Source organism: Motacilla alba, chromosome 4 (assembly GCF_015832195.1).
Source record: "Motacilla alba alba isolate MOTALB_02 chromosome 4, Motacilla_alba_V1.0_pri, whole genome shotgun sequence".
Taxonomy (NCBI): Eukaryota; Metazoa; Chordata; class Aves; order Passeriformes; family Motacillidae; genus Motacilla; species Motacilla alba.
The window spans coordinates 67,672,577-67,699,348 of NC_052019.1; the positions used below are offsets into that span (position 1 = coordinate 67,672,577).

At 37.9% G+C, this 26,772-nt stretch overlaps 1 protein-coding gene and 1 long non-coding RNA gene across 3 annotated transcripts in view; one reads left to right on the forward strand and one right to left on the reverse strand.

Annotated features, from left to right (window-relative positions):
- LOC119700369 overlaps positions 1–21,884 on the forward strand; it is a 43,922-nt gene extending 22,038 nt beyond the window's left edge. Inside the window, exons 1-3 of the long non-coding RNA XR_005256747.1 lie at positions 1–11,261; positions 13,999–14,067; positions 18,177–21,884. The exon at positions 1–11,261 is cut by the window's left edge and continues 22,038 nt beyond it. This is a non-coding gene — a long non-coding RNA (uncharacterized LOC119700369). The remainder of the gene's footprint in view (positions 11,262–13,998; positions 14,068–18,176) is intronic.
- SYNPO2 (synaptopodin 2) overlaps positions 1–22,238 on the reverse strand; it is a 78,872-nt gene extending 56,634 nt beyond the window's left edge. The window contains exon 1 of one of the 2 annotated variants that reach the window (XM_038135424.1): positions 21,744–22,238. In XM_038135424.1, the coding sequence (XP_037991352.1) occupies positions 21,744–21,872 (129 nt within the window). In that variant the 5' untranslated portion in view covers positions 21,873–22,238. The remainder of the gene's footprint in view (positions 1–21,743) is intronic. The other variant, XM_038135425.1, reaches the window with a different exon arrangement.
- Positions 22,239–26,772: the final 4,534 nt, after the last annotated feature.

Here is a 26,772-nt window from a genome sequence, read left to right on the forward strand (position 1 = left end):
GTCATTTGAACTTGAATCTCTAGTGATGTTAAATTGAAAATTTAGATTTACGTAATGCAGGGGACAGAGAAAACAGAAGGAAAATACCAAACACCTTTCCAGTGTTTCTACTTATTAAGCAAGGGAGCACCAATGCCCACTGTTGAGGAATGGGATAGTGTGGGCCTGACTTGCACTGAGTAGCATAGTGTTCTTAAAGAAGCCCACAAACCACTGCAGAGAACACCTGGGATCTCTTGTTTTCCAAATTTAGCTGCACAAGAGGAACTGCTACTTTTTTTCACCCAAGCTCTGAATACAATCCAGTCTTTCCAAGCTTCATGCTTCAAACATTTATGTTGTGTGAGAATTTGATACACTGTCTTGAAATTTACGTACCTTACTATTTTGTATACAAATGTAGCAAGTCAGCAGTACTACCAACTTCTGCCTGAAAGGCTAGCAACAGACTTCCTTTAGGAGCCTAACAGATCCTTTGCAATCCTCCTTATGGACAAGCAGTAAAGCAGCATTTGTGTCTGTGTTCTCCTACTGCACTTGGAATGAAGCTTGTTGTCATTTTGGATCTGCTTACAGTTACATTATCGAACCCAGACAAAGAAATCTAGACAAAAAAATTTCCTAAACAGGACAAGATGGTTGCATGGCCAATGCTCTAAAATTCAGCATGCAGTAGATTGCCAGAACGTGAGTATATTTTTGTTTTTCCTTCTGCCTGCCAAGCCTAGTTAAATACCGAAGCATAATAGTAATAGCATGCTGTAATGGGATGTTGCTACTTGCAAGCATCTATAGGTGATTTTTGCTAGGAACTGGCACCTTCTGTATTTCATATCAACACTTTCAAATACATGTTTGGCTGATGGTTGTTGAATGCATAACATGCAAATTATTCAATATTCAATTTGTATACTGTTCTGTTTTGGGACACCCTGTCTATAGGGCCATAAAAGTTCTTTTATGACTGTCCCTGATGCTGTTTTCATTTGGGGTTTATTTTTGGTGTGAGGAGTAGAAGTAATACTAGGATTTTTATAGAAAAGCTTTAACCTTATTGAAAGACAAAAACCCCCAAATAAATTTGGCATGTCTTCAAAAATGTTTCAGCTGTGCAGATGCCTTTTTGTTCTATAGTCCAAATAGTTTTCTTAGACCCCCCCCACCTGCTGGTGAAGTAAATTTGTTCAGCTGCATAAATGAGAAAGAATTTCATACTGAGTAGGTTTGAAGGCTTGTGAACCAAGTGTAATCTACTGTCATCATCATTTACATCTTCTTGTGCACACAGTGTTTGTAGTGAAGCAGTTAATACATCTAAGTTACTGTTCTTCCCTGTTTGATAACCCTCACAATTCCAGATTCAACTTTTGTATTTATTTGTATTTATTTGCATCAGGGCTTCCCAGTACCTTTACCTGGAATGGTTTCTTTCAAACCTGCCTGCTGAGTTCCCTTCCTTAAAACCCCTGACAGATAAAGGAATAGAAAGTGTCAGGAAAGATGTGTATATCTTGTCATATATGCATATATTTAACAAGAATTTTATGCTATCATCTCTTTCTTAGCAAAGTTTCATACCTATTCGGTGTTTTCTGGTGAGCAGCTCCTCTGAGCACATCCTTCCTCTCCCACCAGGTAACAGACTGATCTCCAGTTCCCTTCCTGCTTTAAAGCGTGACCTCTTGACAAACCAACCCACTCTTTTATAGCTCCTATTGTTCTTACTAGTTACAGCTGTGGCTTGTTGAAGCTAAGCCTTCTCCTCATTTTGATAATTAGCCCAGCTGCAACTCCTTAGGGGTAAGATTACTTTATATACTATTTCCATTCTATCCCCCCCACAGTATATGCCATTAAACAGGAGGAAGCATAGTGGAGCTGTGTCCCCTGGTAGAAATGACCAAGAAGATGACCCTAACACCCCAGCTGATGTTAGATTTGATATAGTTGGTGTATGTGGAAGGATATAAAAGAAAAGGACCAGAAAACCAAGAAGAGAGCAGAAGAAAATAGGACCCAGGTTAGGAGTTAGGTTAGACTAAGCAACACAAGGTGTTTGAAGAAAGCTTTTTAGGCCAAGGTAATTTAGAAGTGGATAATTCAAGGCTGGAAGTTGTGTGTTCATGTCTCTGTGCAAAAGGAAATCAGAGGAACACACTATGGGTGTCAGAGCCCATGGAGGGATGAGGGACAGTGAAACATTAGACGAGGCTCTGACTGCAAAATGTGTTCAGAACTGATCCACTTAACAACTCGGATGTGATAAAGGCAGGTTTGCAGGTAAGAGCAGTATTTGGAAACCCAAGTCCTAACTATTTCCAGAAAAAGCTGTATCTGACTCGTGAATTTAGGCCCTGGGCTGTAATATGGGACTATTCTGTATGGATTCATAACTCATCCCTGCCCCTCATCCGCTCTTTGTAACTGCTGCAATAATTGCTGGGACCAGCTCTTCCAGTGGAGCCCTTCAGCACGTTGCATTGCCATTAATCAGTTCTGCTGACCACATCAATATGAAAGCTAAACTTTATGTTTCTAAAATGAGTTTGCTGGAGCAGTCTTGGGCACAAGCTAAGAATTAGGTCCTGGCATCCAAATGCCTCAAAATATATAAGCACAAAATATTACATCCTTCTCACCCACATTGCAGAAGTTTAAAATGGGTCAAACTAGGAAATTTGAATGATATTTCTGTTTTTTTGGTTTGTACTCCATCTTTAGCTCCATTAGAGTACACTTTGATTAATAGAACCTGTTGTCACCCTTGTTCTGTGCATCAGGCTATTTTCCTTCAGAAGCAATTATTGCAGTTATACAACAAGGTTTGAAACTGGCTGTGCTTTCTCTTGCAGTTTTGATTTTAGATATTCTAAGGAGCATGCTAAAAATGTTGTTTTAGAGCTGTGGCCATATCTTGCATGTGTACTGTCAAAAATGGGCTCAATTGACATTTAGTAGTTCAGCTCCTGGCAAGAGCTGGATATTTGTCAGCACCACTGGTCCACAACCAAAAAAGGTATTACTTGGAGAAAAAAAAAACTTTCAAAAATTTAGGTTTCTGCTTCTGAGTGCAAAAAAACAGGCAAAAGATATTTTATATTGTGAGCATGGAGATTTTCCTCCAGCAAAACTACCTGAAAAGTTTTCTTCCATAAGTGTTGGTTTAAATTTAGGCCTTCAAAATACACCACGTTGGAATTCTGGTGGTGCTGTGTGTAAATTTGTGTTGCTACGAGCTCAGGCTGCCAACTAATGCATAGGAGACCTCAGAAACCAAGACAGTGGAACACTAAGGGGAGTCAGCAACAGGAAAGGGACTCGGGGAAAGGACTTAACTTGCAAGTTGTGTGCTTGACCTCTGTCAGTCATTTGTTCTGCAGTAGGAAAAATATAAACTAAACCATTGGCCTTTGCAACTTGGAGAAGGCTGCTTTACAGGAACTTGTCATTTTCAACCTTTGAAGGAAATGGGAGCTCAATTGCAAATTACACAGCAGTTTGAGGTAACATTTTTATGGACTATCACTACACTTTATTTGGAGTCTTTTTTTCATATACAAAATGTATGTTGCTTCCCGCCCTATTATTTTTGATAAGATTGTTTCCTTTATTTCTCGTCATTGCCTTGTGTTTATCTTCATTATTCTTTTTTTCTTTTAGGTAGGAAATAATAATTTGAGAATACCATCTAAAAGCCAAGGTACTTCTTTATTCAACACTTGTAAGTATTTCTGTTGTCTCTGCTGGACATTGTATTATTCCCCTGAATATATGACCTAGCAATCTCTTGCAGTGTATGCTCTTCTCATAGCTACTGCTGTGTATTACTAGGTTTTTTCACTTTGATTTTTCACTTAAAAATAAATATCTGCAAAAGCTACCATCAAGGAAGTCTAAGCAGAAGGGAAATCCACTCCTGTATTGCTCAAAGAACCCACTTGTCTCAATTGCAAGCAGCACTTTCTCACACCCTGTTTCTTCATAAATCTCTGGCTTTACTATGAAGTGCAATGGCTGTTATAAATAAATACTAGGTGTTTGCTGGCTGATGAATACCCATACCAGTGCCAAATGAATGAAATCTACAGTCCAGGAAATACTCAGGATGCTTCCTTTTAAATCAAGAAAATTACTCTCATTAAATCAATTAGGTAGCGCTTAGAGGAAAATTGATCCAGGATATCCGAAGGCATTAGTAAAGCGTTGGGTTGTTTCTAGTCCATTAGGGTCATATCCTGGCCAGTGGTTTGATCAGGGTATTTGGAAAATCTGGAGCCATTCCACCAGAGGAACTATTGCCCTCTCTGCAGGTGTTCAGCAGGAGTCCTCAGCAGAAGGGGGAAGGAAAGGTTTGCTCACAGTCCTGTTCTCTCATGCTGTTACTGCTGATTCCCTTTGATCCACAAACCAAGGCAGCAGCTCCTGAGTCTCCATGGGGAAAGCAGTGCCTTGCTGTATCTCTGCTGTGGATTCTGAAAAATGACCATTGTCAGAGAGGCCAAGGTGGGTCCCTGCCAGCCTAAACACAATCATATCCTCAGCACATTTGCAACTGTGCAATGTAGTGGCTCATGTTAGAAAGCATGAATAGCTCAATATGGTGTAAAGAAATCTGTAAAGGCTCCAATTTCTGTGGTTATAACCCTTTCTGATTTAGGGAAACTGTTTATTTTAATAGTTCACTTGGTTCTACTGATGCACTCTAATTGAATTCAGCTGAATTATTTCCCCTCTCTGCTGCCAGCCTTTGCCCTCCTGCAGCGCCCTGGCAACCAGGTCCAGGGTAGGCCTTTACAAGAGGCACAGACTCTCTTCTGCAGTCTGTTGAAATATCACTCCCCTCATTATCAGGCAGAGCACTATCCAGACTATTGTCAAGAATGAGCCTCCTGTCCCAGCTGGCCTGCCATTCCCAGCAGCAGGACCTTCCCAAACAGCAACCTCCTAGGCCCCCACAATGAACAGCACATTGGCACAGCAGCAAAAACAGTTTCACCCACACCTTTTTTAAAATATCAGCTCTATAAAATATGTATATTTTTAAAATCTTATTAAAATATCCAAATTCTATAATTTGTGTGTCCACAATCTACTGCAGTGCTAAATTATGACTTTGCCTGTAGATCTCCCATCATCAAAGGTACCTCATAAAGCAGTGCATGTCTAAGCTCTACTGTAAAACCTGGGCTAGACTGTAAAGCACAGAGTCATTTCTGTGTTTGCAGAAAGAACTGAGGCCTTGTGACACGTCCATGAACCTTGCTTGGCCAGGACATTCCCAAATGGTCCAACATGAGCAAGCTGGAAGGGGGGGTGAAGAAGGTTTTGAAGCTTTTTTTTTTTTTTAACTTAGCTTGAAGACTACAGGACACTCTAGATATGTTCAAATGCAGTTAGCCTCACGGCAGTTTGAAATGTTCAGCATTCTCCTGTAAAATTCCTAGGAATGGGAGTCCAGATACGTCAATAGTCTTGCCAAATTACAGTCATGATTTTGCTTTCCAAATGTGAAACTCCCATTGAAATCACTTGGTCACTTTCTATTAACTTCAACCTCAGTTGAACTAATCTTAGGAGAAACACTTCGGGAAAAGTTTCATAGTGCTTCAAGCAAGAGAAAATTATAAAAAAATTCCTACTAGCGTTTTGGGAAACTTTTATATAAATGGACAACATTGGAAATGAACTTTCAAATGAAAACCACCTAATAGTCTGAAATTTAAGGAAATGTGGCTTGACTACAAGGGACAAATTTCTTTATATTGTATATACACTAAGGAGAAAGAAAATTAAAATTGTATCAAATTCTCTTCCTAGATTAGCAATGTGCAAATAAGTAGTGCTGAACTTGGAAAAAAAAATTGCATTTTTCCATGTTTTGCATGGAACACTTGCTAAACAGCCAGTATCCCTCACCCAGCTACTGCATGAGCAAGCCTGCACTTTTTGAATGCATGTTCCTAAGATGAACAGATCACAAACCCTTTTAAAACTTTGCTTTATGAGACATAACCCCAGTTTCTCCCCCTGAAAGGCAGGATACTCAAGTGCTGCAGCACTAAGAGAAGCAGAACTGTTAAGTGGCATGCTGAAGACATGATTTCATTTATACAACTAAAAAAAAAAAACTAAGATGAGGGCTGTAAGGAAAGGATGCTGAATCATAAACATTAACAGAAGCTTTTCTGTCCTAACTTTACTGTTGTAACCTTTGTGGCATTGCAGGGAAAGCAATGCAGGGAGTAATACAATAATATTTACTTGTAGCATTTGCAGTCTCTACTGTGCACAGCATCAATGTTGTTTTATTGGAATAATGTTATAGTTTTTAACAGTTTAACCGATAGTGTTGGTGTTTGGGGGGAATTTCCAAGTACCTGAAGTACATGGGCTGCAGCAGTCCCACCATCTGTGCATAGCTGAGTAGGAGATCGTTCCCCAGCTCGATGGCTGGTTTTGGCAGCCAGTGATTTGCCTGGTGCATGCAGGAGCTCACTGCCAGACTAGACCAGACCAGAATAAAGTAAATTAAAATTTTCTCAAGAAAGGGGATTTCTGTCTTATCTATAGAGCTGAAACTAGGGCAGAATGTTTTATCTTTCCTGACCTTTTCCCCCTTCCCTTCAGAACAGTACGGTATTAGGTTGACTTACAGCGTTCTGAAAAACTTCATATTTTGCTCTTTCAAACTATCCTTATCATGCCCAAAAGAGAAGATAAATTGGTTTGGTTTTATTAAAATCCTTTCTGAACTTTTTACACTGTAGCTATTCTTCCCAAATGAGTCATACAATAACCATTCCCAGTTTGTAGTCAGTTCTCCAAAGAAGCAGAAGAAAAAAGAAACAACTTCCTTTTAAGGGAATGAGACCTGTTTGTAAAGATAAACCTCTTTCTGTTTCTATTTGAAGACATTCTCCATAACCCAAGAATTGATAGTTATAAAAACACTACCTACTTTATTTGGACTACAAAAACAGTCCTAGCTATAGAACATTGTTTAATGTTAGCCTAAAGCATCTGTATATACACATAAGGGCATTGTTGAAACGACACATGCAACTTGTCAAACGAGCAGCAAGTTTACTAGAAATCTGTAAGAAACAGCTTGACATTTGTTTGATTTCCTTTCAGATAATATTTTAAAATCAATTAGTGTAAACAAAGGAGTATTTAATATTTATGAGGAATGAAAACAGTGCAAGAGTATGTAATTGTATAAGTAAGCTAACAGCAATTTCTTTTAAAGTGCTGAATGGTTCTCAAAGGGAATCATGCTGCTTGAATGCTAGACAATACATATGCTCTTAGGATTTGGGAAAATATCTGCATGCCAGAATTTGCTGTGATAATCTATGAACCTCTGAAAGCCACTGTTATTTTAATAGCAGCTTTTTTGTGCTACTCAGTTTCTGTCTGTAGAAACTGTAACAGGTAAGTGTCTTCTCTGGGCATTTTGTTCTCAGACTGTCAGCCTGCCAAGCTTATTCCATTAGCCATGTAACCAGCCAATACCAGTTTCTCTAGTACCACATGAAAAAAGGTTAAAACATTAAAAATTTGGGATTACTTCTTACTTGGGTTTTTTTTCTCCCTTGGGGGTGGGGTCACTTTGCAGTCCAGGACATCCAGAAATGTATTCTAATTTTAATGGAAGCTGGAACTCAGATAATAACCAGATTCAGGTAGCTGGTACTGTAAGGAAAGTTGCATTTGTCAGGAGAACCACAGTTTTAAAAAGTTGGGCTACAGGGATTTTTAAAGATATCTGACATTCTTTTCAAGATATTAATTTTTAAAGTATAAAATGTGTGATTGCATGGAAATTAAACTATTTCACTGGACCTGTTACTTATATAGGAAGGTAAGAATAGATTTATAAATTAGTTAAAGGTTGAAGGGGACAAAAACCTGATATTAATTCAGACACATAAGCAGAGATGAATTGTTAAATCTGTATTGCCATCCATTTAGCTCTGAACCCCTGACACTATAGTTTATTAGAGAGTGGAGACAACAGAATCCTTTGTAAAAGGGATTTATGTTGCCAGAGGAGTTACAGCAGTCTTTTTCTGTGTTGTTAAAATAAATTAATCAAAACCAGCAGGGGGGCGTCCTTGAACTACAATGGTTGCATTATTCAGAAACTGTAGATTGAACTTTTAAGGAAATCCAAAAGGCATGGACCTTGGGAAGGAGCCAGTTGGTGTTGTTTTTAATGCTGCCATTTTTGACAATTCTTAATATAAGAAGCTGGAGTATTGTTTCAAGCAGACCTTTGGCACACATTTTAATGATTTTATTTTTATTTTCTTCCTCTGAATTATTATTTTTATATATTAAGACAAACATAATGTGGCATCTCTCATCCCGGATAGATCCCGAAGTACTTTCCTGGTCTTTGTCTAAGATCTGTGCCAGCTTTCAGACATTTGCTAAGTCAAGGCTGCAGTTCCACAGACAGAAGGGTGCAGCCCACACATTCATGAAATGCTCCGATCCTATAGCAAGACCAGCCAGATGTGCTCCTTCTGGGAGCTGAAGTAATGTTTTCCTAGCAAACCTTTCACAGAGGAAAGGGATGCAGGGTAACTGATGCCATTAGATCATAGGCATGAGTTGGAAGTTTCGTTTAAAATATCTTTTAGAAGTGAGATTCCTGCAGAGGGTCAGAACCTCCAGGTACACATTTCTTGCCAGGATCACTGAGGGATGGACTCAGCAGGGAATGGCCACGTGCTGAACGCACAACGTTGACTTTCTGCAACACTGGTTCTGTCAAAGAGGAAGGGCCTTGAAAAACATCCCAATTCGAAGTGCTATTGTTTATGTTGAAGCACAGCTTTTATTTTTATCATGGATGTAATTTTTATAAAACCATAATGCTAAATGTGATGGATAAATATCATTGATATTGCTGAATGCCTCAAATTAGTGAAACCTAGGAAAAAATTCCTACTTGCTTAATTAGTTTAAATTAAACCTGATCTCTTCCAAAACTTTGAATAATATAAATAAGGATTAAGAAACGTATCAGGAAAATGCCATGAGACTAAAACAAAAAATATTTTCAAATCTTACTCAGATGTTAGAATAATGATACTTTAAAAGAATTTTCTAAAAATAACAACAAAAGAAACAAGCACATGCAAATGCACAGAATAATCTTGACTGTATCATACATCTGGAAAATATAAGTGCACATGAAAGAGCTGCTTATTTTGAGGATTTAATTTAATGACTCGTCCTGCTCAAGAAGATTAACACGTGGCCATAAAAAACCTGCTTGCTGTCAGATTTCACCCCAACATGGTCATAGAAAGATTCCAGATAGCCCAAGTTGTATTGCTCTAGGGTAGCAGCATCCTTTTTCATTTTGTGTGGCTACTGTTGCTCCAACTTTGCTCCATGATGTCCTGCATATTTTTCTACTATTAAATGATGCATCTGACTTGGCTGCATTGTTTTGGAACCTCCAAGTAACCTTACTATGTTTAAATCCTAAACCGTGCCACATCCTCATGACTTGATTTTTAGACTGAAAACTGCATAGGAAAGCAACAAGTAACTGCATCTTGTACCAATTAAAAGGCACCTTTTGTAAGTACTTTTGAAATGAAGACTCTGGCTGCTACAAATCCAGAACAGTCATTTTCCCAAATGCCAAGGACCAAACTAAAGGAGTAGAGGCCAGGAGGAGCACGTGAAGGCACAGGTATTAACTGAAAAGATGTTTATGTGAATTGGTTCCATAATTTTGTATTTGTTTGCTGAGCAAGTGCTTCCCAACAATTCAAATTACCATGTACACTAAAAATTGATAGGTTGTGTAACTCCTTATCTTATGGCACTGATTTTAGCTTTTTAAGAAACCCTTAGAGTAAGACATAGTTTTCAGCATGCTGGTGATGTAAGGAGTAATTTTAAAACTGACTGAAGATCAGGAGTGACCTTTTAAGCAACTGAATAGGAATGTGAATATGTACAGTGCTCTTTTTCACCTAAAAGATCATAAACTGGCTCAGATTGCCTCAGAAGACTTTGCTGACACCTCTTACTAATATAATTTTGAAAGCAAGCTCCTATTATATGAACTGCTAGTATCTCCTCAAGTTTCTCTGGGAAGCACACTTTTTAAGGATTATGTAGTCTTTAAAAAGATGTCCGGGGCCAGCACCTCCATAAATTAAATTCAGTGTTAGAATCAGTGTCCAGTTTCCTTTTCTCATTATTATTTTGCCCTGAAACTTACCTTTTTCTTATTATCTTATGCAGTTAATTGAAAAAACACAGCAAAAGCATTTTAATGTCACTGTGATGGAGAGGATTGTACATTCTTTTAGCATGGAAGAAACTAGTCAAAACCAGCCAAGTGCAGTTGTGTCAGGATCTGTATTTGAAATACTGCTTTAGGGTGGGACTAAATATGTTCAAATAATGGAGAAACTAGAGGTACAAAAGGCCTCTTTGAGCCAAGTTAAATGGCCAAAAAGGAAACCCAGCACATGAAAATATCTGGCCGGAGAGTATCTTGCCAATGTAAAATTGAAGAAATTCACAAAAGTTCATGAAAACTTTAAATTAAACTAAACAGTGCAATTTTTGCTTTAAGGGACATACAGGTATAACATGAGATTATGTGAATCGCCATGGGTGAACGCTGCTTTCTGTAGTACTACAGACCTCTAAAAGCAGAGAGGATTTCATAACATATCCTTTTTTCTCATAATGATCTGATGGACAGCTATTAGAAGAAGCTTTTTAGTTTTTATCAGACAAGAGAGACACTGCGTAGGGCTGAGGCAATAGGTAACTCTTACAGCTGTCCATCACCGGGTCTGCATCTGGCACATTAGATCCAGTCACTGAAATAAATCATATTCCTTGCTCTTGATGGAACGTACCTGCCCACAAACATGGAACAATGAGTATTTTTCAACCTTTAAAAAAGTATTTGGGTCTAGAGCAGTAAAAAGTTTTTGGGAAAGATTTGGTTTGGCTCCCATTTTAGGTGAGCTCCATTGCTATGCCGTTGCCTACAGCAACACCCAGAACACCCAAAAAGAAAGCATTTCCCATAAGAGGAAGGGTTCCTTCCCACCCTCTGCAGTTTCAGCTGATTGTGCTAAAACATGATCCTGTTTCTGCCTGTCTATTTTTATCCCAGGGCCCAGCAGCTGATGAACCGTGCCAGGGTTTAATTCTTCAGCACTGGACGATGCAAGAATCCAGAGGCCTGAATGCAAGTCTGATTTGAACAGGTCAGTGCATCTTTAGTTTTTGCCTGAGTCAATTAGCACCCCATATCAATTTGTGCTAATTCCCAGCCTCTGCAACTTTTCCAGGCTTCTTATGCAAATCAGGCCTGGAAGCAAAAAACCAGTGAGTGACCCAGGAGGCTGGTACAGGGCTGGGTACTATTGTTCTCAGGCCATGCATTTCAGTGCTCTGTTTGTTCATAGTGTAACTCTGAAAAAAAACGATAGGCCACAACCCTAACTACCTCCTCAGGCTTAATTATTGTAGCCTTTGTACTGTTCTTGCCAGTGTAGAAAAAGAAGCATTCATGGGTCTTTCACTACATCAAGATTCATTGGATTATTTCTCACTGTTCCTGTAAATATAGAGGAAGAAAACTGAAACAGAATGACAAGAGGTTTTAAAGTCAAACCCCTTCTGTAGTCACAAATTGTGTCATGAAATCAGAAATGCTTTGATAACATTATACTGGGGATGTGGAAACTGACTTTAAAATGTAGCACATTTATGAGCTGCATCAGGGTCCTTGAAAGGAAGATTCAACCATGAAAAATTTAGTTGCATCACACCTATACTAATCTGTTAATTTTAATCTATTTGAGTAAAAATGGGCTTACACTGCAAAACTCAGGTAGATTTCCAACACCATGGCTGGTCAATGATGCAGTCTTGAATTTCATGTATTTCATGTTAGTCTATTCTTAATCAAATTAGTAAAATGAAGATCTAGTGTTACAGACTGAAGTCATGACTAAAAGTCAGGGCAGAGAAAGGATAATGAGGGATTTATTAAAAACACCATTTTAATATAGCTCAAAATTTGATTTAAATTGGATGCAAGACCTGGGAGAGTTCTTACACCTCCAGGGCTCCCAGCCCTGTCTGCTAAGGCTGTCGTCATATTGGGCTGCAAGGAACTGAGGTTTGAGATAATATTTTTCATACTCTTTTGAATTATTATTTCACTGCGTGTAATCAATAGTTGTGTGTAATATTACTATTTAATATTCCCAATATGGAGTCAGATAGGTACAGAAATACTTTTGTTTTCTCTTTGAAGAATTACAACTGCTTTCTTCTTCTGCAATACTACTGAAATAATTTTTAGTCAGGTTTTATCTAAGATCAAAATTTGTCCTAACTGTAGTGTTATGAAACCACAAGTCAAACCCTAGTACAAATTTATGGAGCGCTCCCTAAGGGGATTAAATTTTATTTGTGTGCAGGGACTAATAAATAGAAGTGAAAGGAAGATTTGGAAATACTAATTTGATGTTATGATTTTGATTAATTTGATATTCTGTGATTCTTGACTTAGTTTATATACAAATTTTCTTAAGGGCATTAATTCTGCTGTGTGGTCTGAGGGGAACTGAGCTGAATACTTTCAGCTTCAGTAAGAAAACATTAAACCTCTCAATGAAAACTTCCCCAAGGTAGAACTGTCTTTACATTCACTTACCTGTGATTTTGAGGATTGTGAAGAGCACCATCTAGTGATGATCAATACTGTCAGTATCATGAAAAGGTGATTATTTAAAGTGGACTTAAAGGCACACTGCAAATTCACTTACCAAAGCAACAGATACCTTCCCTCAGATACCCCCAAAAATGCACAATGCATCTAAACATTGACTTCGACTAACAGTATGAATACCATGAGATAACAACTTTAATCCTAAAATTTTGTTTCAAAAGCTAATTATGTAATCTCACTATGCATCCTATAATGAAACTCTCCACTTCTGTGAATGGCTTATTTTATATTGATCAGCATACAATATATTATATTACATATATATAAAAGTATATATATAATACACTTATTCCACTGACTGACAATTTAGGTGAAACACTTCTAATTTCCTAGATATCTGTTTTGATTTTTTTTTTTTGTAAAGCCAACAATTCTGAAACTTTGGTCTCTTTTTCTATGAATGATGTCTAACAGCTGCTCCTTCATGATGATCTTAGGCATTAAATAGTATCACATGTTGGAATTTGCTTAAAACATCCATGCTTAATGGTAGTTTTTCCTAATTTGAAGGATTTTGCAAGCGAGTCCTACACTATCCATCCTGCAAGTATTATTTCAGCATGCAGAAAGCTCATTATGAATATATGATAATATAGAAAGCTATTTATGCCTTTCAGATTACTTCCATATGCATCCTCTGTAATTAAATCAGTGGCTTATGGCAGCTGGCCTTTGAAGTGATCTCTGCAGAATAGGAAAATGTAATTTGTGGAACAAAATGCTGATCACACTATTCCAGCCACATCTGTTAAGCTCTAGTAGTTCAGAGATTTCTGTGCTGAGAGAGTTCATGAAAGTAGAAAGATTCCTGTATTTCTTTCAGTCCAAAGGAAAATCAGTGGAAGTGATGGGCACTATTCTAACCAAATAACAAAGTTTGAAGTCAGAGGCATTTTTTCCTCAGTTTTCAGTGAATTCACTGAAACTGATGTTTAAATAGCTGTACTTTTGTATTTAAATAGAAGTACTACAGTGAGAATGATAAGAGAAAGCAGAGCAAGAATTCCTGGCAGAGAAGACAAGGATATAGAGAGGCTAGTAGAGAGATGACTGTTTTGGTGGTGGTGGATGAATGAAGATGTCAGAACACATGATTGATTCCCCTTGATAGCAGCACATCATGGGAACACCTCCTCTTACACAGGTACAGACAGCAATTGCAATTACTGTTGCACAGCTCTCCATAGGTGCTTTTCTTACAGATGACAAGCAGGACCCTTAGAGCCTTTCCAAAGGGATGCCACTTAAACTGTTGGAGACACATCCACAAGGTGAGTGTGTCAAAGAATTATAGGCTTGGCCACACCTGTGCCTGATGGAAAAGAGTCACCCCCAGCTGCCTGGCACTCCTCTCCCTTTCCTCCTTCCTCTCCTCACCTGGGGGTTTCTACACTTCAAACCTGACAGATAGACTGTTCCTAGGACTGCTGCCCGAGCTGTCAGGCAAAATGAGGTGAGTTAGCAAAGCCCTGAAATCTAAATTGTTTAGGGAATACCATTCATCCAACACAGGTCAGTCTGCCTGCAGACCTAAAGAAAGTGAGAGGGCAGTTACAAGGAGTGCCTTCAACCAGTAAACATTTGCGATGGAGCAATATGTCCACTGTCTAAATATTTTTCCTTAGCTTACACTGATACATTATCAGTCCTTTAATTCATGGCTTCTAGTTTCTAGTGATGTCAGTCTACTCTGTACTATTAGCAATCATTTCTTTCTCTTACAAATAAGCAGATTGAAATGCCTTCAGCTCAAGTGAGTATCTTTGTCCTCACACAGACTTCCAAAACAGGTTGGAAAAGAAATATATCAAATAATTACCAAATAACTTGAGTAAAAGTTGCATTATATAACTGTGTTATCACAATACCCCAAAGTCTTAAGGTGATTTTTTGTTCCTTAGGAGGAAATGACTTCTGCTAGACACAGAAATCTGTACTAAATAAATCCATAACAAAATCTGCCACACTCTTCCCAATGAGGATTTTTATTCATGATATCTGCTTCCAATTAAATAACTGCACTGTATTATACATACTAAGGTCTAATCCTTTGCCCTTTGAAGTCAATGGCAAAGCTCCCAATGAGTTCATGGGACAAAAAGTTACTCCTCTGTTAAGGCTTGCTTTAGTGAAATTTCAACTGTTAGGTTTTTAAAACAGAGCTTCAGCTTTGCCATCTTTTTGCCTTCAGACAACAAACAGTTCCTGATATTCCTGTATTAGGCAGAGAGTACTTGGAAGGGCAAATTTAGTCTTATTAAATTATGCTCCCCTGTCATTCTGTTTGCTTTTCTTTCTGTTGCTGTAAGAAGCCACAATAGACATATGGTGTCTTACATTATTTTTATTTTAGAAACTTTCTAGAAATTCAATATTGCAGCAATTTATGCCATACGTGACATGTTTATGCTATGGAGAAGGTATCAAATCAAACCAGCAGTATAGAACACCACAGTTTATCTACTTTCTTCATAGCTTTGACCCATCAGCAGTTCATCTGCTAATGAATTGAAATATAAAACATGCTTCAAAGCCCAAAGCATCCAGTTTCCTAAATAGGACCATATTTCTGAAATATACTTACAGAAAGGCAAGTTGATAAAATAATGATTCCACAGCTACTCAGTCCAGGATGACATAACTCTTTTGAAGCAAAAGGTTACCCATGCATTCAGTGCCCAGTCCCAGATGTATGAAGGAGATGTAAAACAAAGAAAGATACTTAAAGGATTCAAAATCTATTTCTATAAAGTAGAATGACAACTTGGAAACAGAGTTTCCCTGCTAAATAATAAAGGGACAGTTCGTGCTGTGCCCAGGACAGCAGAACATTATAGAGAGCTCAGGGTCTAAGCCTGTTGTCTTTGGCAAGGTTAGAGTCAGGTTTTTGTTAGAATTTACGTTCCACATAAGCCACAAATAAGACAGCCACTTTTCACTGTTCTTAGTCCTCCACTGAGAGCAAGGTCCTGAGGTGTTTTGAAGATTTTTGGCCTTCATGCTCAACACCAGGTTGTATTGGCAGGTAACCAAAACACAGCACTTTGATTTTGGTGCATACTGAAGTGTTCCAGTCTAAATGTACGTTAGTCTGATCCTAAAATTCCCACTGACTATGGCCTACAGATTCTAATGAAATGGTGCAGATGGGATAAATTACAGAAAAGGGAAAAAAAATCCACTGTGTAACTTGTGTACATTAGATTTGAAATTTAAAACCTTCAAGCTGATATCCAGGGGTTTTTTTACTGCCAGTTTTGTTCCAGGCAGTGCTCGTGAGTACTGGTTGCAGTGTAAATGTTATCATTTCTGCCCATAGCTAATTCCATGCACAGAATTGTTCCTCTTAAAGCTGAAGCTATTTCTGCTAATCCTTCTCCCTTTCCAGAGTGCTAAGCATTTAATTTATGAAATATGGTCCCTTAAAGTAATTTCTGCTCTAAATATTTTTGCTGCAAATAGGAAGAACACTGGGTTCTGCATTTGAAAGAAAAGCCTGCCATGATACGCATAAATTGTTAGCTGTGTTCTCTTAAACAATCAGACACAATCCTAAAGGACTCTGTAAATAACATTTCCTGTTGTGATATTTTAATGTGAAGTTGGCCAGAAATCTTACTATTACATTCACATTCACAATAAGAATGCCAAGGCAGAAAATACAGAACAATGACAAGTAATAATGTCTTGCAGTGTATTTTAAATGTTTCCAGCAAAGAAAGTACAAAATGAAGCAAAGCTCTATACAAAGCAGCTAATCTAATTTAGTAGGAATACACTGTTTGGTTTTTTAGTTTGTTTAGTTTAAATCAGTGTGAATTATGGTGTTCATTCTATTCCATTGAAAACTCGCCTAGCGTGAGAGCTGGAAAAGCATCAGTTGGAAATAAGCACAAATGAATAATACCATGTATCCAAAACATGCTTGTATTTGGCTAAATACTGTGGGAAGCATGCCAAAACCAGCTTGGTATGTAGTCCTGTATATCCAAAACGGGGTATACACTCATGTGCTAGTTCAGCCTGCAGCTTTTAAACAACTAGATGGGACTCCAGTGCTAAACATTTCCACTGGCACAATGGCTGGAATGCAAAAGCTTGAAAGTAGGGAACACAGAGCCCTAACCTTTAGAAGAACATGTAAACCTTTGTTGGTAAGGGTGTATGGATTTTTTTCTTCATAATTTTTCAAACTAGCGCTAGCAGATTTTTCAGAAAGGGTTTTTTAACAGTGGTCTATTTTAGCTAGATTTGGGGAACCTTACTTTGTTCGTCTGTTTTGCAAAATAAATTAACTCAAGCTCCAGAAAGCCCAGCTTCTTACAGTCTGTCAATGGAAGTTTGGTAATTTATTTAAATACAAGCTGAACTATGTCATCTAAACACGTGCAAAAATGTATTGGTTATTAAATTGGGTCAAGGCTTGTAACACAGTCAAAATCCTCTCCAGAAAAGATAGATAAACCCACAATCTTCCACATAACTCCTTGTGTGAAAGAATATGTAAATATCCCTTACAGGGTTTTCCGAATATCAGCAAATACCAGCTGTGTCAGATGGTCTGAAGGGTGAATTTGAGAATAAGAGTCTGTCCAGGCTGCAAAAACAAACTATGTTTGGAAATGTATTAGCCAGCAAATTTAAACAAACACTTTTAAATACAGGCCAAGTAAGGCAAGTTGTGTTTAAAATCATGTAGGTTGACTCTAAACTCCCCTCCTTTGCTGCAAAGTTCAAATAGCACGTTTTAAACATGACTTGTTCTGCTGATTGCTATTGCATAAAGTTGTGTTCAAATCCTGCTTAAAATGTCAAGTGACACAAACTCAGTGGGATCAGCAGGGTCGTGTTAGCTCAGTGCTGAGCCTTCACCCAGCTCGCTGAGAACTGCAGTTCCAAGCAGTGGTGGAGAGGAAGATCCTGCTTTCACTAACCTCATTTACCTGCCTGCAAGTGGGAGCATTTGCTAGGGCTGACAATGTAAGAGCATGAAAACAACTTTAAAAGGTTTCCTTCAACCCAGCAGCTGTGATGTCTTTTGTGGATAGATCATCTGTTTGCTAATATATAATTACAAATGTGTATGTGACAGTGGTGTGTTTTGCCTTACCTCAGGGTCCAAAGCATATCTGTGCTAACACATCTCACCCCTTTTTTTGTTTTTCTGCTAGACAAAGTGTAGAGGTCAACTTGATGAAAACCTCTTGTGGTTGTTCTGTACGTGTCAAGTATTTTGGATAAACACAGAGAAAAAGCCAAACTACCACAACACAGCCCACCTCTGTTTACATCCAGTGTTAAGTAATCATATTCAGATATTACTTTTCACACTGTTGGTTCAGGTTGTTCCCAAGTCTTTGAGTTTCACTTTCTGTTTCAGGTTCCAATGAATCCAAAATGATGAAACTGAGACTTGAAATCTGAGCATGTTGATGGACAAGGGCACAAGTCTAAAATGACCAGGCAGCCAGTTGTCACATGCCATTACTAAGCCCAAGGTAAAGCTACAATTTGGAAAGCAGTAGCAGAAGCCTCCTTGTAAGCATCCGTTCATTTTTACTTTTAGGGCACTAATCTGGATTTCCTTTGAAGAGCTTATAGGTCAGAGTCATGCAACTTGCCTCCCTTAAATATTAGAACTATTTGGTTAGGTTCCTAAATATGAATTACCGAGACTTTCACAGATACAAACAGTGAGACCATCAAATTACTGTTTGGTGCAGGTAACAAATATGCTCAGAATAATGTACCTCTCTTGGAAAGATGATTTAACAGAGTCACATTGTAGATGAATATAAATTGAATCATCAATAGGACAACTCCATTAAATTACCTGTTGCAAAAGACATGCTTCTTTAAGGATATAACTTTACTGTTAACTCTCGTTGAATATTAATAGGAAAAGTCACAGGACTTTCTTTCAAATGCTAGTTCAGAAAATCAGTCATTATTTTGTATATATTTTTAATTAAAAACTGCAAAGAAATTTTCAAGAAGAAAAACCACAATGATACTCATTTTAAATATATTCTTTCATGTATCTCATGGTAAAACAGAAAGGACATCATGCATTGCTTAGCTTTTATATATCTTGAATACTTATCCTTCTAGGGTCACTGCTACACTGAGATTTCCCATCTCCTGCTTTGGGAAAGCCATCCTACAGCACAGCACTGACATGGTTTAGCGAAGGGATACACACAACCGCTGTTTTCCTTAGCTTTGGATTCATGATTAAGCTTTTTTTTTTAAAAAAAATCCATTTATTAGATAAATTTCTTAGCACAGTGTGTCATTGGACATAGCATTTAAAATGCTTTATCTTATATTGCGACAGTATATAGAATATGCAAATTCTTTTTAACTGAAAATAAGTTTTCTTGAATTATTTGCAACGTTATTGGACTTCACAAAGGAAGTTGGTGTACAGAGCCAGGGTTTAGAGGAGGAGAATTGTTAAATATAAATAAATATAAATTCTTATACCTTTAGAGAAAGTGAGTCAAATTTATATCTTGAATAAGGGTTTGAAATAGACAAGCAGAATGATACTTTCTCATACTTCTGAAAAATCCATTTGTTGCAATCTCACACTTAGAAATTACTGAAAGGTCTTGAATCTAATTTAGTGGTAAAATTATTTGCTGATGAAAATTGCCTGTTTTATCTGCAAAAGTATTTGTGAAAAAGTACTGAAATACTTTTTGGTAAAAAGTTTGTCTTTATTTCTCCATTAAAATTTTGCATGGTAATGGAAGACAATAATTTATACTGCAGGCAAAACTCTCATGGATTTCAGTGGGAATGCTACTTGAACACATGCTTTAGGAGCTAGGCAGAGGGGGGATGGTTTACATATTCTTTATAAATGTAATAAAACTATTTTAAAATGCATAAAACAAACTGGTAAAAGCTGCTTCTGGCAGTGAGCTGCAGTGACTTATCCCATCAGCTTTGAAAACAATATGTTTCCTTTGTCACAGAGGAAGTAGTGTGAATTTGGGGGTTTTGTGTCCTGACATATTTTAATGGATTATCTCATTTTCCTCTATTTCATATCCCTCTCCACTTTAGATCTATATCACAATCACTTCTCCACTCATGACCAGAACCTGAGTGCCCTTCCCTCTGCTCTAACAAAGGTTAGCAACCCCTCTGGAGCCTTTTCTTTCATTTTCAGGAAAACAAACTTGTACCTGTGAGTTTTTTCCTAAAAATACATATTATTATTTTCCAAATGTGAGTATGTTTCCCTGGGGATTTCCCATTAGAAAATACTGTATGTTATTGAATATACAGTAATACTGTATTACTGAAAATACATTAAAGTACAACTACCTCAAGTTCCAAACTTTAGTACCCAGACTTAAGAGGCCCGGTCTAGGATGTGAACATAAAAAAAAAAAAAAAACAAACAAAAAACCCACCCTTGAAAAGATCATTTTTATCAGGAAAGCTAAGGTTTAGTCAGAATCTTGTGATTTTTACTTTTGATTTTATGTAATCAAGGCCACTTGCCTTTTACCGTCGCTCACCATTTTTTAAGTTCTAGCTACAAGTTTTCACTAGATGGCAGGAGTCCACTGCCATCTGTTATCAGAGGCTTTACTTGCACAGCAGCAGTTGCCCATTGGTAGGAAAAAAAGTGAACGTGTTCCAGTTTTGCAAAACATAGAAAAACAAACAAAAAACTTAACAGGAATGAGAAAAAGTATTCTGACCTTCAATAAATCACAGTTGTGTTACTGCATATGGCCAATATGATAGGCTGGAAATAAGTGAAAATAATAGTGAAAGATGTTCTTTTTCTTGACAGAGGAGCTAAAAGGACCTTCTCCTATAAAATGAGGTCGATTTATTGTTTCTGCTGTTTGTGAAAAAGTTAACTGATGCAGTAAATTAAAGTTAACTGATAACCAAGTGGATTGACAGCCTGAGAAAGTTACAGCTTAAATACTATACTACTGATCGAAATCACCATATCAAAGTAAAACAAACACACTCAGTGTACTGCATTACCAGGATCCTGGAAGGAGATAAGGCACATTTTAAACTCTCTCCCTCGGTTTAACTAGGCAGAGCTCATGGGATGATGATCAGTCCCCGTACTGTTTCAGCCAGTGGTATTTTGCTGAGCTCAGAGCTCTGGACAAAATTTGTCCCTCTTGTCTAAGGGAACAGAATGCAACTCCATACAGTTACATAAGCCTTAATAACCATGACAAATCTTCATTGCTGCACTGGAGTGAGCACTGATTTTTAACAAAACTACCTTTGAAAAATTATTTCTGCAAGTTGGGGCTACCAGTTCCTATTTTTAATTTATGGTCAACTTCTACTGTCTGTCTTGCCCTCCTTCTATACGTGCAGATAATTTATAAAGTGTCCAGTAATTTTCAGCCTTGCTCATGAAATATAAGAGGGGACGTTTGGCATCTATTAAAGCTGCTTCTGAGACTGGATAACTTTCCAAAACCAGAGATAAGTCAGTGTAATGCTTTCCAGGACTCCCAAAATAGTAAGAACATTTTCTCATGAAAAAGCTGTATTTATTCTATGACCAGAGCAGAAAAACTATCATAAATAGATGACTGAAGCAGCATTTCCTAATATGAGATTGAGTTTTGCGATGTGCCGAGTGCACTCAAAGCCAGAGAGCGACGCAAACAGGAGCTGAAAGGCACACATCATGTCACAAGTGAAACATTCAGCATCTAACAAAACCTTTGCAACACTTGCAAGCTACCCAAAAGTAATAATCCCTTTTTATTGAAACCGACAGAATCAGCGCCTGTAGAATCTCTGCGAAACCCATTAGCGTATTCAAACAAGCATCACAACAAGATCCACACTAACCATTTCCCTGGAAGCAGGATGGATTTAAACAAAGCGCTCCTGTCATCCGTGCCCACAGAACTCCAACAACATCTTTCTGTCATGCTCCTACCTTGGCGATTTGCAAAGGCTGCTTCTGCTCCTTGCCCCCTTGCAGCCTGAAGCCCCACGGCGCCCCTCCGCTCATAGCAATGCAGAGATAATCCCCTGTGCCCATTTTCCTGGTGCAGTTGGGCAGCATTCACAGACAGGAGAACATGAAAAACTTGGCTTGCAGATGTTCAGCGAGCTGGAGATCCGTCTGCCGGGCAGAGCTGGAGACCCAGAGCACCACACTGTTGCAGCTGCTGTGTACTGCACGAGCAAATGTAGTCATTGAGGGGAATGGAAGAGCTCCCTCGCACCGAGGGCACAGCCCACTCTTTCGTCACATTCCGATGCTCAGCCCACCTTCAAAGTAAAGTAAGTGAACTTGGAGCTTAAGGGAATGCACCCAGAGACTCTGCCGTGAGGCAGAGAAGGCTGGCTTTAAACATGACTCTCCTGCCATCTAAATCAAAACAACAGCAAAAAGAAGTGGACATTTCCCTGCGACAATTTGGGAAATAAGTTTACTTTAGTAAGTGGGGCCATATGTTTTAAACTCTAATTTACCCATTTCTTGCACTTTTAGTCCAAGCAGAATCTCGAATGAAACACCATGTACATCCTCTGAATAACTGACTCATTTAGACTGAACTTTAGGATTTTCATCTCTACTCTGCATGTACTTTCTGCAGCACTGCAGGCATATAAGCAAAAAAAAAAAAAAAAAAAAGGATAAAAACTTTATCATTTCCTTGTCATAGAATTGCTTCTTTTTCTAGTTCTCTCTGGCCTCAGTATAATTTAACTTGTACTGCAATTTAGCAATGACCTGAATTACTATTGGACCCTAATAATACCTGTTCTTATGCAGCCTGCTGCCTTTCCTACCAGAGAGGGGAAGAGGATTAGTAAAATGAAGTGTCAGATCCCTCTACAGATGCTATCAATGGATGGTTTGCATTGTGTTGTTAAAGGGGAACCTTACTATAAGCCCCCCCCCCAAAAAAAGAAATTTGTTGAAAAGGTGACTGTTCTTCAGCAGTGGATGAATATTACTCTAGCTGGGTGTTAACAACTGACACCATTATCTCCTGTCACTTCAGCCCAAAGTCAGGTAGCCTGGTTTAAATCATGTTGCATTTTGAACTATGCTGTTTCTAAAGGAGAGTGTACAGAAGTTGAACAGTCTTTAATGTCTGGACAGTTTCTGAAAGAAACACCTTTTTCATTGAGACCCAGGGTACTGGGACACAGATTCTCACAGTATAAATTCAGTCGGGTCCCTCTCTGAAGTGTTTCCCCTCGGATGGTTCTAAGCTGTCAGAGATGTTGGGGCTACAGGAAAACCTCATCATTTAAATTACATGACTTTGCATCTAAGCAGCAGGTAACCACTGAGGGCTTAAACCTATCCAGTGCATCTGTCAATTAAGTGACCCCTTGAGTGATGCTTCAAAGGCAAAATATCAAGGTAGAGACAGGATCTTCAGTCAAACTGAAATATTCTGGCTGGAAAAAGTAGACAGACTTTTAGGAGCCTGAGTCCTTCATTAGTCCTCTAAGACACTATGGTAACACAAAGCTTCTGTGGGGAGAAGATCCCTAATCAAACAGAGGAAAATGTCATTCTCTCAATAACAGGATTTAGTAGGAGGAAGAGTGCTTGCTTTATTGACTACAAGTCAACAGCTCTGAAGAAGCAAAACAGGTACAGGTTGCCATATAATCTAATACTTAAGGAAAACACCATTAGAGAAGCCATACTAGGGAAGGGGATGGCCTTTAAAGGTACTTTGCTAGACAATCTTTGAGTGCAGACACCTCATTTGAAATATTTCAAGGTTGCTACCTGCTTATTATCTTCTGCAGTGTTGATACGTTGCAATAGCAGACAGATTTTTAGTCTTTCTCTAGGTAGAATCTTGCTTTAGACAAAATTCTCTCCTTTTAACCTAATGATGCAAGTACTTATAGATTTTATGGCAATAAAACTCTTCAGGAAATAGCTGCAAAAAAATGCTCCATGACACTCTTAAACACAAAAATTAAAAATCTATTTGAGCAGAATTTATCACATAATTATTAGTCCTTCAAATGTTACAAGTTTGTGACGAATTGCTTAATTACTGTTAGGGTGTTTTGAGCTTGTATTAGTCTCTCATCATTTTGGTAAAAAGGAGAATAATCAAATCTGATCTCTGCTTCTGAACTTCTTCATATACTTATTGGAGAAACCAAATTAAAGAGAATCACCTCTGCATTTGGATGCTCATATATGTGATGGGAATTCGTACTAGATACAGATGTTTCTGTCATTTTTGACCATATAACTGTACTGTGTAAAATATTAGAAAAGAACAACCTTGATTAGTGATTGCTCAGCTGAAAAAAATGACCAGTCAGAACACCAGGATGTGTTTGATTTTGGTGTCTGATAAAGCTTTGGGGATATTTTAACCTGATACATTTAAAGTGATACAGGACTCTTCGCTTGAACTGACAAGAGCTGTGATCCTGATAAGAGAAAAAAATAGGAGAAATAACTTTGTCTTGTCAGCGTGTTGAGGGACTTCTCTAACAACAATTTCAAACAAATTGCTGCTTTCCTCTAAGGGCAAATTTCTTGTTTGCTCTGCAGTAAGGAAACCATTTGAAGTCTGTAACTAAATTATTCCCATTATGAGGGACACCCAAAGCTTCCTATGTCTTAATCTCTCAAAGAAGATTCCATAGGCCTTAACAATTCCCAGTTGCTTTATATGAATTTCTTAAATGCTTATGCTGCAGCATATTTTGCTTTTTAATATAACTCATATATTTTGTACACTCCTGCATCCTTTGGGATTTCTGAATGCTGGTCAGAAACTGGACATCAAGATTAAAGTGGAGTCCATAATGGAGTTTATGACTTTTTGGTCTCTGTAATTTCTAGAGCTTAAATAGATTGCATCAATTCTGAGATTATTTTCAAAATACACTGGAAAATTTCAAGCTAATGTTAACTACAGCCGTTTAACCACTCCCACCATCTCCATTGTTTCACTAAAACCTAAAGATCCAGTTTTAGGCAACAAGTGATAAAACTTTGATGTCACAAATAATCCTATAAACTGGGAAAATGACAAGTGGAAGAACTCACTCAAAATCTATCTGTGCCCAAATACAGGGAAAATTTTGGCTTTAATCTAATCTTGTATTATGAGATCTGTATTACAACATTTCCAGGTCAAACCTCCCCTTGCTCATCTCCTTTCAAGAACTGCCAGTCAAGAAACCCAGCACAATAGCCTGGATGAGCTGTGATAAGGTAGGAATAACCATACTTGTAGAATAGCCAAAGTGAGACCATTGATCCTGAAATGTTGTCTCTGATAATAAATGGAAAACGGTGCATTTCTTTCCCCAGAGAGCCTCCACTGAAAGATTTCCTCAGCTGGATGTGGCAGCTCTGTACTTTGTAGCAGGAATTTCTCTTCCATGAAGTTTTGCATGTTGTTTCCTCTTGAGCCCACATAACTTGTATTATCTTTAGCTTAGCATAGGAAGTCGTCCCTAACTAAATACTGACATAAAGAATCACCTTCTCTGCCTTGAATCTGGATCCTACAGATTCATTTGATGTCCCCTGGTTCATGGATCAAGGAAAACTGTGACCAAGCAATCCCCAGGCACACTTCCCAGGCACTTATTTTACAGACCTTTTGCATATCTACCTTTTTTCCAAAGAGAGAATAGAATAATTAGTCATTCTTTACTATCTCACACTTTTCATTCTCTTCATTTTCTTTCTCTACATCCTCTATAGTTCTAAGTCCTTTTTGAAATGAGAGTCTGCAACACCACACATGCTTCAGGGAGCAGACAAAGTTGGGATTTGTGCAATAACACGATGATATCTATTTTGTTCTCTAGTTGCTAACCCCAACACTCCTAATTTGCTTTTTCAGACACTGCAGAGTTAATGTGTTCCTGGAATTATCTTTCAAAATCTTAAAATATTTCTGTTGCTGCTTAGTTCAAAGCACATAGTTTTATATGTGAATTGATGTTTTTTTTCCCCAATGTGTATCACCTTATACTTCTAAGCCATGTTATGGTATGGCTGCTTAGTTTTCTTAAAAGCCTTTGGTGAAGGAATTTGTTGAAAGCCTTTTGTAAATCCAAGATCAATCAGATCACCCTTATCCACGTGTTTTTTGATCCCCTCAAAGAACTGCCTTATGTTTGTGAGGCAGGACTTCCTTTTAGGAAAACTGTTTTAACTCTTCCCAGATAAGTCATATTTATCCAGATGTGCACTGTTCCATATTACAGCTTCCACCTCTTTGTTTTGGATAGGTATCAGGCTGACAGACTTGTTTTCTGAGTCTGTCTTGGAAGACTTTAGTTAAAAAATGGCACTCTCTAATCTCAGTAATGGTCAGTTATTTCAGCTTTGAATTCCTCTAAAGCTCTGTGTGGTCCTGGTGACCACTTCTTAGGTTTTTTTGCCTCATCTGCTGCCACTTGTCCATATATTTTCTCCTTGTGCTGTCATAATTTATGATACTGAACAGTTTTACTACAAGGGGATTTATCTAAAATCTAATAATCAAGTATTTCTGCAGCTGAGTTCAGCAGACATTCTTCAAATGTGAGAAGAAATAAGACATATGTTTGTCTTTTCATCCAGCAATAAAAGCAAAGCTTTCATTTCACCTACAGTAGTATCCTAGGTCTGGGGATTCTTTAAAAATGCAAATATTTCCACCCATTCCTTAGTAATGAGGAAGAGACAGAGGGAAAGGGGATATCATGATCTCTAATTTATGGGCAGCATTTTACTGCTGTAAGTACCCAGATGGTCTGACTTCCTCCTTTTTCTGCATTTCATTTTCTTTTCATATCTGTTTTTTTTTCCACATTGAAATCAACATAAGCTAGTTCCCCAACAATATTTATTTTAACAGCTTTCTAGATTTAATTGTATCATCTGTAAACAATTTAACAAAATACCCAATTGATTGTAGAATGTGATTTTAGCCAAATGGGAGAATCAGTGGGGGTGTGGGGGG